This window comes from Bombyx mori, chromosome 8 (genome assembly GCF_030269925.1).
Source record: "Bombyx mori chromosome 8, ASM3026992v2".
NCBI classification, from domain to species: Eukaryota; Metazoa; Arthropoda; class Insecta; order Lepidoptera; family Bombycidae; genus Bombyx; species Bombyx mori.
The window spans coordinates 3,282,475-3,294,865 of record NC_085114.1 but is presented as its reverse complement, the minus strand read 5'-3'; the positions used below and the strand labels follow the sequence as shown (position 1 = coordinate 3,294,865).

Below are 12,391 nucleotides of genomic sequence, written 5' to 3'. Positions count from 1 at the left end.
TTCAATGAAATTAAAGCCATAGATTACGTCAACTCATATTGTCTTTGGTGTTTATCGAAAAGTTTCGACCCATCTTAATGTGTCATATGTAGTTGATTTATTTAATCAATTGTATGATATTTGTATGATAATAATTGAGTATCCTTTACCGCAACGCTAAAAAGCTGATTGGCATACTGAACAAGGGTAATAAATACCTACAGTTCAACTTTTTTAATTTTGTTTTTATTTTGTCCACAGGCGGGCTTGGAACTCGGCACTGGGTTACGTTCATGCTGTTTCTCGGAATGGCAAACGCTTACATCATGAGGACGAACATGTCGGTCGCCATCGTTGCTATGGTCAACCACACAGCTCTTACTGTCATCGCTGAAGAGATAGACACCGAATGCGGCCCAGTCAATCCTAACAAAACCAGCGTGAGTATTTAGGATTAATGCTTTTTTTTAAGACTTTGGATTTTATAGTCATAAAGCCAATATGCCGCCGGCTAATAAAACTTTAATTTGTTCGTCTAACTCGTGTTATCAATAATAATTTTGTTAATGCAAAAACAACATTGATAAATTTTCGTCTTTATTGGATTTTGCTTAAGTCCCTACTTAAATCCATAATCCATACTAAATATCTACTTCACTAATTAAACAAAATATGATATCACAAAAAAAAGCAAGATACTATTACCATGAGGTATACCTAATGATATTGTAATATCCGATTGAAGTGTACCTTGATAACATAGTTAGTACAAGTACAATGGCGTGTATATAACCAATTTAAAGATAAGATTACAGTTAGAAACTTCGATCGTTGTGACGTAATCTGTACTGCCAACAATATATAACATTTAAATACAAGGATCCCAAAAAGAGCTATGGGCAGGGCTGTAATTTCACAGTGATCTAAAGATGAGAACTGAACACATAGTAGAAGAACTCAAGTCACCGACTGTTGAAATTATTGGCAAAAGTCAAAAAGTCAATTTCGTTCTATTCCACTTTGGATATTTAAAGGGAAAATACTAAATGCCATGTACATAAGAGCCGTCTGGTGTAGTGGTAAGTGACATGGTCACTACACGAGGGGGTCGCGGGTTCGAATCCCACCAAGGGAAGATATTTGTATGATAAATAGAAGATGTCTTTTCCAGGGTTATGGATGTATATTAAATATATGTATGTGTATAATAAAAATCTTACATATATTTCCGTTATCTGGTACCTGTAAGACAAGTTCTTTACGAACTTACCACGGGACCAGTTAACGTGGCGTGATTGTTAGTAAATATATTTATATTTATAATTACTAGTCAAACCCGGCTTTGCTGGTCGAGTTGAATTTGATCAAATCGCTATTGAACTTCATAGCATCACTCGCTAGGCCAGTGAGAAATTTAAGCGAAATCGGTCCAACCTTTTCGGAGTCTACAGGGAACACCTATACATACACACACACGCCGACTTTAATATATATGTATTTAGATTACAGGGCTTGGGGAAATTGGCTCAAAGTTCAACCGAAGTTAACTTAAGCAAAAGACTCCGTGTCCCCGAGAGTGAGCTGCGGGCGCGGAAGGCCCATTCTCGGCGGTCCGTGCTCGAGTCGTGGTCGAGGCGATTGGCCAACCCCACGTGGGGGCTACGGACCGTCGAGGCGGTTTACCCGGTCTTTGATGACTGGGTGAATCGTGGCGAGGGACGTCTCACCTTTCGTCTGGTGCAGATGCTGACCGGGCACGGATGCTTCGGGAAGTACCTGCGCCGGATAGGGGCTGAGCCGACGACGAGGTGTCACCATTGTGGACACGACCTGGACACGGCGGAGCATACGCTCGCTGTCTGCCCCGCTTGGGAGGTGCAGCGCCGTGTCCTGGTCGCAAAGATAGGACCTGACTTGTCGCTGCCTGGCGTCGTGGCGTCGATGCTTGGCAGCGATGAGTCATGGAAGGCTATGCTCGACTTCTGCGAGTGCACCATCTCGCAGAAGGAGGCGGCGGGGCGAGTGAGGGAAAGCTCTCCTCACTACGCAGAAACCCGCCGCCGCCGAGCAGGGGGTCGGGACCGGGGTCGTATCCGTGACCTGGCCCCCTAAGAGCTAGGGGTCCCACCCGTTTTGTGCGGGGAGGGACCCAGACGAGGGGTGGCGTGCTCTGCACGCTCACCCGCAATAGGAAGCCGGGTGATGGTAGACCGCGTTCCCCCGACCGCTCTGGGGGAAGGTGTAACGCGGCGCCATCAAAGCGGGCTCTCGGCCCGCTGAACGAGGGAACCGGTGGTCGTTTCGCTGGCGGCCACCGGTCCGGCGTCCGTGGGACGGTGGGATGGATGTAATGTGCTCTGCGTCAACCCTGTCCCGCCGTTTCAATAGCCCCGACTGGGCTCTGGCCCGGTCCGAGGTAGGGCGCCGGTTGTGAGCGGCAGGAGTTTTTAGTGAGGTTCAACTCCCACATACCCCACCTGCCGCGCGGGTGGGGATCCGGCGATTTTCTCCTGTGGAAAAAAAAAAAAAAAAAAAAGCAAAAGACTCGAGTAACCATTTAAATGGTTACTCGAGTCTTTTGCATAGGGACTATAATCACACCAAGCTTATACTGTCAAATTTCATTACTAAATCCTATAATTATTCGCAGTTCACTGTCTTCAATGTTTATCTTCAACGTTTACCAATGTGTTCACATTTGTGTAGCATAATGTTCTAGGTGCTATAAGAATCCTTTATTGCTAATCAATGATCCTATTCTGCTCATTGGACAATCCAATCTTATATTTAATAAACGCGTCTCAGAAAATGACGCTCGTCGCTTAACATTCCGAATCTGACGCGCGTGTTCAATTCTAAGTCTAATTCTTTTATTCTCCTACATTGTACTCAGGATAGTATGTATAAGTACTTTTTTAATTTTTTTTCTTTTTCCGTCCCAGACTTATGACAGTTCGCTTTGACACTTTCTACGCTTAGAAACGTCAGACTAACAAAAAAATTTGATTATACTCGCTACAGATAATATATTTTAAGAAATATATATAAAGCCTCTTTTTTTTTATGACAGGTGGTCTCAACCCAAGACGGCGACTACGCCTGGGACTCTTCATTACAAGGCTATATTTTATCGTCGTTTTTCTACGGTTATGTCATCACACAAATTCCTTTCGGGATTCTGTCGAAGAGGTTCGTTTCGTTCTATTTAAAACTTAAAACTTTTATTTTACAAATTTTATATTTCGCAATTTATTATTGTTGTATATTCGAATCCAAATTTTAAAGGTTTTTTATTACGCCAATTCTAATTTGACAACCACTGTCCTTCTCAATTAACTTAAAACTAAATTGGATATCGTATCAAAGAAAAGTTACGAATTTAGAAATAATGAATTAAGCTTAATTCGAAAATATTTTAATACATTGGTATTTTATAATTTAAACTCTTTTACTCTCCTAAAAAGTAACCTAAATGTATGTTAAGCAACAATCTATAATGTACTTAATGGCACTTAAAATAGGTTCGGAGCTCGCTTGTTCCTCGGAGTGGGTATGCTGATAAACTCGGTGTTCGGTCTGCTAGTGCCGGTCGCCGCCGAAGCTGGGTACGGATGGCTCATCGTCGTCAGGTTCATACAAGGGCTGGGAGAGGTGAGTGGACGGATTTGTCAGATGTGTGAAGGATATCTTATTTAACAATGGCTAGTTATCAATATTTGTAATTTCAATTGTGTTTTCAATAGCGAAATTTAGATTGCAATCCAGATTAGATCTAGGTACTACTTGTACGATTTAGCTAATATGTACTGTAATGATTGTAATTTGTTTTGTGCATCAATAAAGTAATAAAATAATAATAATAAAAAAATACTTTAAAATGGTAGTAAGTTTAAAGCAAAATTTACATTTGTTGCGCCCGAGACCTAATAGGTTCAACCCTATTTCATCTGCATATTAAAACTGGAGACGACCTTTATATCTGCTTAAGGACTTTATGACTAATATCTCCCTAAGTCTGTGGAGCTGTATTGCTCGTTTAGTCAATAATAATGAAAAAAGCATTTAATAGTAGGAGGCAAAGTGAAGCATATTTTTTGTTGCGTAGCTACATATTTTCTTTTCTTTTTGTGTACACAGGGGCCCATCGTGCCGTGCACTCACGCTATGCTAGCCAAGTGGGTGCCGCCGAATGAGAGAAGTAGAATGGGTGCTGCCGTATATGCCGGTTGGTATTTCAAAATTATTTAATGACTATTGTGTTCAAGAAAACCTACCATATTTACTGGTGGTAGAATCTCTTGTGAGTCCGCAAGGGTCGGTACCACTACCCTGCCTATTTCAGCCGTGAAGCAGTAATGCGTTTTGGTTTGAAGGTTGGGGCAGCCGTTGTAATTATACTGAGACCTTAGAACTCATATCAAGATCAAGATGGGTGGCGTCATTTACGTTGTAGATTTCTATGGGCTTCGGTAACCACTTAACCCTCAAACTAAGCAATAAAAAAAGAAGTTTTAGAGCATCGTATTGCTCAACAGGTGCTCAGTTCGGTACGGTTATATCTATGCCGCTGTCCGGTCTGCTGTCGGCGTATGGTTTCGCCGGCGGCTGGCCCTCGATCTTCTACGTGTTTGGCATGATCGGAACGGTCTGGTGCCTCGCGTTCCTGTTCTTCGTATCCGAGGACCCCGAACAGTGTCCCCGGATCAAAGAGACCGAGAAGAAGTACATCGTCAGCTCTCTTTGGGGTGCCGCCGGATCTAGCGTGAGTATTGTCTATTTATTTATTTATAACTTCTCTATACTAGAAAGTATAAAAGCGGACTTAATGCCATAAGCATTCTCTAACAGTCTACCATAGGGGACTACGTTAATTAGGAAGTGGAGGTAAAAAAAAAATATGTATTGGCCAGTGGCGGATTTGCAGTCTCGGCCGCCCTAGGCCCCAAGCCATCAGCCGCCCCTTTCTCAGCATCCACCATATAGACTACATAATGAAATTACTTTATTGCCAAACTTTATCTAAATAGATTTAGAAATTTAATATTATAATAAGTTTTAGTAGATAAGAAATTTATAATAAGTTTTGACACGATTGGGGCCGCTCCTAAATCTGGCCGCACTAGGCCTTAGGGTAAATCCGTCTCTGGTATTGGCACATTCTTGCGTCTCGTTCTCATATGTTTTTGTTAACAATCTTTTATTAATATTAAATTTATAAAATACGCTCGTTTAAATTACAAACTAGTTTCTATAAGCACTCAAAATTAGATTTTAGAAAAGCAACTTATCACAACATTAATCATTAAACGTCCATATACCTTTATCTACCTTATTAAACGTAATTTAGGTATGTAAGTGATGCCTATAAAACATTAGACCTTGAGACATGAGATTAAAGTCTGAATTGCATTCAATAATTAACTTTAAACAGGGTAACACCGGAATTAACTAGCCGGATTAGTTCACTACTTCAACTATGCTTTTATTTATTTATTGCTTAGATGGGTGGACCAGCTCACAGCCCACCTGGTGCTAAGTGGTTACTGGAGCTCATAGACATTTATAAAATGTGCCACCCACCTTGAGACATAAGTTCTAAGGTCTCAGTATAATCACAACCGCTGCCCCTAACCTGCAAACCGAAACGCATTACTGCTTCACGGCAGAAACAGGCAGGGCGGTGGTACCTACCCGTGCGGACTAACAAGAGGTCCTACCACCAGTTATTATTACGCAAATAATAATTTTGCGGGTATTGATTTTTATTACATACACGATGTTATTCCTGCTAATGGTACTAAGCTGAGGTCGGTATTAGTGATGACTTAAGCCAGAAAATAACCAAGAAAACAAATAAATAGGGTAAGATCTTGTCTAACTAGACATTGGATTACATTATAATTTATCTTATTACAGTCGCCACCCATACCCTGGGGCAAGATTCTTACTTCGATGCCGTTCTGGGCGATTATGTTGGCCCACATCGGACAGAACTACGGCTATGAGACTCTGCTCACCGAATTGCCAACATTTATGAGACAAGTTCTACACTTCTCCATCAAAGATGTAAGTAAATGCCTTTGTCGAATAGCTTTGTTGACATTTGTGGAACCCACAGACACAGTCCACTGAGTTTCTCGCCGGATCTTGTTAGTGGGTCGCGATTCCGATCCGGTTTTAGATTATGCGAAGCATTGTTCTTGCTAGGGCTAGTGTTAGCATATTGGGTCACATCAGGTTGAGCCCGTGAGCTCACCTACCCGTCCGCTCGTACATGGAATAGCATCTTACCAGCGAATCGGTAGTGAAAAAGAAACATTCATAGAGGCCGCAAAAAGTTTGACAAGCATCTAAATATTGGCACAACGAATTTTTTGGTATTTCTGAACAGGCAAAGGCAAAGACAACCACTATGTCTTTTCATTTGGAACAATGACTAAATTAAATTAAATGGCTCCATTTTAAAACAGATTGGAAGTTTTGCACATTAAACGCTTAAATATTTAATTTGATAAAATTACCTTGATAATAATGTTATTATGATATTCTAGTGGGTAAACAGTAAATTTTGAAATTTCTTTAACATTATTACATAAATAGGCAATGAAAAGTTTATCTTCAAATTATGAAGTATGCTCATGAATTAAGCGCATGAATTAAGATGGATGTGACCAAATAGTGCTATTCTTATAATAGGTCTATTTTCAGTTTTCAGTTTCAATTCAACAAATGATCCAAACTTAGCGTGCCGTAATTCATATTTTGTCGCGAGGTTGAGTTCATTTGCGGTCAATTGAACAATTGGCGGTCTGAATCATTGCTCAATAACTAGATTCTCGCCGAATTTGAACCTAATCTAACTAGAAATAGCTATGCATTTCATTTGCTAACACACCTTGAAACTTGTAACGTTAATTGACAGACTATTTGAACATTCAAAGGTAATTACCGCATACATGTTTTTATTTAATTATCACTGATTCGACGTCAGCAATTTTGTTTTAAATCGTGCCTTCGATGATTGACGATGCGCTTAACTTAATAAATTTAACGGATATACCCGGCTTTGTCTTGCTCACGATGTTTTGTTTACCATGTCTATTTCCGTGCGAGATTTCATCTTACAATATTAGTAAAATATAGATTTTAGTACCTATATTAGTACATATGAATTTGAACGTTGAGCCAGGGCCGCGATAATTGTTTAGATATTGACCGCAAGATGGCTTGATGAGTTAAAAACTATAGTTTATCAAATCAAATTAAAAAAAAATTATTCAACATAAATGTAAATAAGATGGTAAGCACACCCGGACGCGATTTAATTTACATAAAAACATATCTGTAATCAAAAACATCCAGTCCGGTCTCGTTAGCGACAGCGAGTGTACGCATCGTTGTTGTTGTTGTCTAGTGACTCATCGCACAAAGATGACGACCCGCATTTTAAAATGTAGTAATTGCAACATCGTGATTTGTGAAGTGCTTGCTTTCATACAAAATAAAATAGATGTGATGAGTGAAGACAGTTTGGTGCGTATATGTTCAACGTCTTTCTCCGTGGAAGAAATTGAAAATGCTAAAAGCCTTTTGTTTGAATCTGTGACGACTTCAAAACGAAAGAGAACACGTAGAAGGGAAGGCCGAATGCATCGCGATCTTTTTGATGTTATCAGTCTTTTTAAAGAAACTGACCCGGAATTAACTCCAACTTTTGTGGCTAGAGATTTGCAAAAGTTACCGCCTGTACATTTTGATCATCTCGACGCGACTAAGCTTTTAAAAGACATACTCGTCATCCAAAAGGAGATACAAACAATTAAGGAATCATATGTAACGGAGGATAAGTTAAATGAAATAAAAAATGAGCTTTATAATCTGAAAAGTGCATCTTTAGTGAATAATAACTTCGATCTACATAACGCCGAAGGTCACATTAATACAAAGAGAGGCGGGGGTATACTAACGAATAGTTATTACTTAGACAGTAGCCCGATCGAGCCACCTTATTGTTCACACGCGGAGGTAAGCATTGCAAATCATGAGCATGAGCGCTCCTGCGCCACCGCCGCGGCCGCCGCCACTGGCCTCGATACTGGCGATCGGCGCGTGGAGTTCGTCGTCCGAAACTTCAGTACTGCGGCTTTGAACGGCAATACGTTTGCGCCTGCGCAGACGGTGGACCCCGCTGCAGAACGCGGCTCGTGCATGCAATACTCGCATAAGGCGGCATCTACGCCAGAGCCGAATGGCGTCGGTTCGACAAATAAGTTGTTGGCGAAGGTTGTAACTGCAGAAGGAGAATGGAAGGCTGAGGAACCGAACGAACAGTGGATTTTGGCACAGCGAAAGAGATATAGAAACCGATTTAGTACTGTGGAGGGCAAGGCGCGTAATAGTGCAGATCAGAAATTTAAAGCGGCAGATATTCGCGTGCCTTTGTTTGTCAATAATGTGGACAAGACTACATCAGAAAATGACATTGTAGATTATATTTATAACAAAACGCAAGTTCGTGTCATGTTACACAAAATAAAATCTAAAGTACAGAGGCAGTACAGCGCATATAAAATGCTTGTACCTAATGCGAAATTAACGCTGTTTCTAGACAACGCCTTATGGCCAGAAGGAGTGGCTGTGAGAAAATTTGTTAACTTTAAACACAATTATGAATCTGAACACACACAGAAAAATAAATAAAATTAAATTTGTTAGTTTTAACTGTCACTCACTAATAAGCGCCGTTGACTACGTGAGAACACTGTGTCAAACGGCGGACTTCTTAGCACTGCAAGAGACATGGTTGCTTCCGGATGAAGTCCCGTATCTTGGAAATATTCATCAGGACTTCGCATACATCGGAAAATCTTCAGTGGACGTTACAGCCGGACCACTGAAGGGTCGAAGCCACGGTGGACTTGGAATTTTATGGCGTAGAAATATTTTTCACGCGGTATCGGTGATTGACTGTGTAAACTCACGTATTGCGGCAGTTAAAGTGGCTCTTGATGAACGTGAGTTTCTTGTTTTTTCTGTTTATATGCCGACGGACAGCGCGAATAATCTAGACGAGTTCATAGACTGCCTTGCAGAGATAAATGCTGTTATAGAAACTTGTAGTGTAGATTCTGCGTATATACTGGGTGATTTTAACGCACACCCGGGTTCACTGTTTGGTACGGAACTTCTTGACTTTTGTGTTGAACAAAAATGGACATGCGTTGACGTGGAACGTTTGGGTGTACTTTCAAATTCATACACTTATTTGAGTGACGCGTGGGGAACTACGTCATGGTTAGACCACATAATCACGACTGAGGTCGCTACAAAAAGCGTTAGCAGCGTAAATATAAGATACGAAGTATCGTGGTCTGATCATTTCGCGGTCGAATTGGTCTGTGATCTTCAAGTTTTAGTGCCCAAGTTAGCACAACAAGGCTATGTGCCTGATAGTGCTACTTGGGGTGACAGAGATAGGGCCCAGATTAATCAATATTGGGAAGTTTGTTCGGCTAATTTGCGAGATATAGATTTTCCAAACGATATGCAAAAGTGTGGAGATATAGCTTGTAATAACTTAGAACATAGACTGATTATCGATAAAATGTACGATAAAATAGTAAGCACACTTCGTAGTGCTGCTGCGGAATGTTCCACAAGTTATAATTTGAAGCGCAGACGTAAGAGAAATATGTATGTTATGGGTTGGAACAAACATTGTAAAGATGCACATAGGGAGGCTCGGCTTAGATTTCATAATTGGATCGCTCTTGGAAAACCGAAATCTGGTCACGCGTATCAGCAAATGCGGGAAGCACGGAGAACTTTTAAAGACAAAGTAAAGTGGTGCAAAAAGAACCAGACTCAAATTAAAATGGATATACTTGCTACACAACATTCAGCAAAAGATTTTTCGAAATTTTGGAAGGAAACAAATAAGTTGAATCCGAAGCCGAGTGTCCCAGGGAGCGTTGAGGGTATAAGCGACTCCGGTCAGATTGCCAATGCATTTAGGGAACATTTTAGAGTTAAGTCTCCATTGGTAACAGCGAATGCTGGTGCGAGTGATATTCGGCTTGGGGAACCAATTACGCGAATCACGGCGAAACAGGTTGCACGGGTGGTGAGTGACATGAAGCGAGGAAAATCGCCTGGTCATGACTCATTGAGTATTGAGCATCTACAATACGCAGGTGTTCACTTGCCCAGAGTGCTTGCCATGTTGTTCACTTTCTGTGTAGGCCATTCATATTTGCCTAAAGCGATGATGAAGACCGTAGTTGTTCCGATAGTTAAGAATAAAACCGGGGATGTATCCAGTTTAGGTAACTACAGACCTATATCACTCGCAACAGTCATCGCTAAAGTGCTGGATGGTATAATTGATATTCAGTTACGAAGACACGTAAAGCTGCATGATGCCCAGTTCGGCTTTCGACCTGGACTCTCGACTGAAACGGCTATACTGAATCTCAAGCATACCGTCCAGTACTACACAGACAGAGGCACTCCTGTATACGCCTGTTTTTTAGACTTATCCAAAGCGTTCGATCTGGTGGCGTATGACAGGTTGTGGCATAAGTTGTCGAATGATACAGACTTGCCGCATGAGTTTGTTTCTCTCTTGAGATACTGGTATGGTAATCAGAGCAACTTTGTGAAGTGGTCGGGGTCGCAGTCGGATATGTATAGGCTGGATTGTGGGGTAAGACAGGGTGGTTTGTCATCGCCAAGCCTTTTTAACCTATACATTGACCGCCTGATTCGTGGGCTCAGCAATTCCAATGTCGGATGTTCCATTGATGGTGTGTGTGTTAATAATATCAGTTATGCAGACGACATGGTGTTGCTGAGCCCATCGATCAGGGCTCTCAGAAAGCTGATTAGGATATGCGAGTGTTATGCGGAGGAACATGGGCTCAGATATAATGCCGTTAAAAGCGAACTGATGGTATTTAAATCAGGCAGAAAAACCTACGAAACTGTCCCATCAGTCATACTCAACGGCAGTGTCCTTAAACAAGTATCACAATTCAAGTATCTGGGTCACTGGGTCACTGAGACGCTTGCAGACGATGTAGACATGGACAGGGAGCGCAGGGCGTTATCAATCAGGGGTAATATGCTGGCCCGTAGGTTCGCGCGGTGTACTGCAGAGGTAAAAGCTACTCTTTTTAGAGCATACTGCCAGTCTTTCTACACGTGCAGCCTATGGGTTAAGTATACCAAGAAATCTTACAGCACCCTGCGTGTCCAGTATAATAACGCTTTCAGAGCGCTGATGTGGCTGCCGCGTCACTGCGGTGCGTCGGGGATGTTTGCGGATGCGCGAATAGATAGCTTCGCAGCAATCATTCGTAAGCGAATTGCTTCCCTAATTCGCCGTGTGCGGGTCAGTCGCAACCGCTACCTACGGCTGTTCGCCTCACGGATGGATCTGGACTGCCCAATAATGCAACAATGGACACGTGTGCATGTTGAGCACTCTGGATCCAAACCAGCCTTTAGGTTAAGGTAGTTTTCATGTTAATTTAGAGTTTTTGTTTTATTATTATTATTATTTGATTTTTTGTTTTTTATTATTATTATTATTGTTTTTGTTTTAGTCCGAGATTAGTTATTATTTTTATTTAATTTTAGTATAAATGAAATGTTAATGCAATGTAATTAAGACGTGTAATATGGATGTAAAATCTGAAGTAAATTAAATAAAAAAAATAAATGAAAGTACATACTTGTTGAACGTCAAAAGAACTACCGCCAATTCACAAAAACTAACCTCGGTCCTGAGAAGAATTGGCAAGAAATTCAACGGCCATGTCTTTTTTTTTTAAATTTAAATTTTTATTTTTAAATTTAATATGTACTGTTTCTTCATTATACAGATTATTTCTTTGAGCGCTGCAATAAATAGCTTAGCTTGTATTGAACGATTACAGTTCTAAGGCTATGTAAATGATAAGACTCGTAAGATAACATTTTATTAAATCTGACAAAAAACTATTGAATGCGAGCATTCATAATGAATAATAATTGAAGTCAAGAGTTTATTTTATAATAAAAAAAATGATATTGCGTATAGGTATAGTGCGAGCATTCATAATGAATTGGAGTCAACAGTTAATTTTTTTAATTAAATTTTTTATATTGCGTATATGGCTAAATGAGGTCACGGCTTGTCCGGTGAAAAGTGTTTACCGTTCATAAATAATCAATCCAACTTTGAGACATTAGATCGAAGTTTCAATTTTGTTGTTTAATGGCTATATCACCCGTGAAATATAAGGCAAATAAACAACTCCAAACAAAACTGTAGCTCTTCTATAATGGTATTAAAATATTAAAACATCATAATGTAAAGAACAATACTACAAGAAACAATTAAAAAAATGTATCTCCAATGTATTCTTTC

General features: G+C 40.5%; 1 protein-coding gene across 3 annotated transcripts in view; it reads left to right on the top strand.

Annotated features, from left to right (window-relative positions):
- LOC100500932 (inorganic phosphate co-transporter) overlaps nt 1-12,391 on the top strand; it is a 100,095-nt gene that overhangs the window by 83,426 nt on the left and 4,278 nt on the right. For 2 of the 3 annotated variants that reach the window (XM_012689556.4, XM_012689555.3), the window contains exons 2-7: nt 241-419; nt 3,050-3,168; nt 3,501-3,630; nt 4,117-4,204; nt 4,515-4,741; nt 5,896-6,045. In XM_012689556.4, coding sequence (XP_012545010.1) covers nt 241-419; nt 3,050-3,168; nt 3,501-3,630; nt 4,117-4,204; nt 4,515-4,741; nt 5,896-6,045 — 893 coding nt within the window. Of the gene's footprint in view, nt 1-240; nt 420-3,049; nt 3,169-3,500; nt 3,631-4,116; nt 4,205-4,514; nt 4,742-5,895; nt 6,046-12,391 lie in introns of those variants that run through there. The other variant, NM_001195705.1, reaches the window with a different exon arrangement.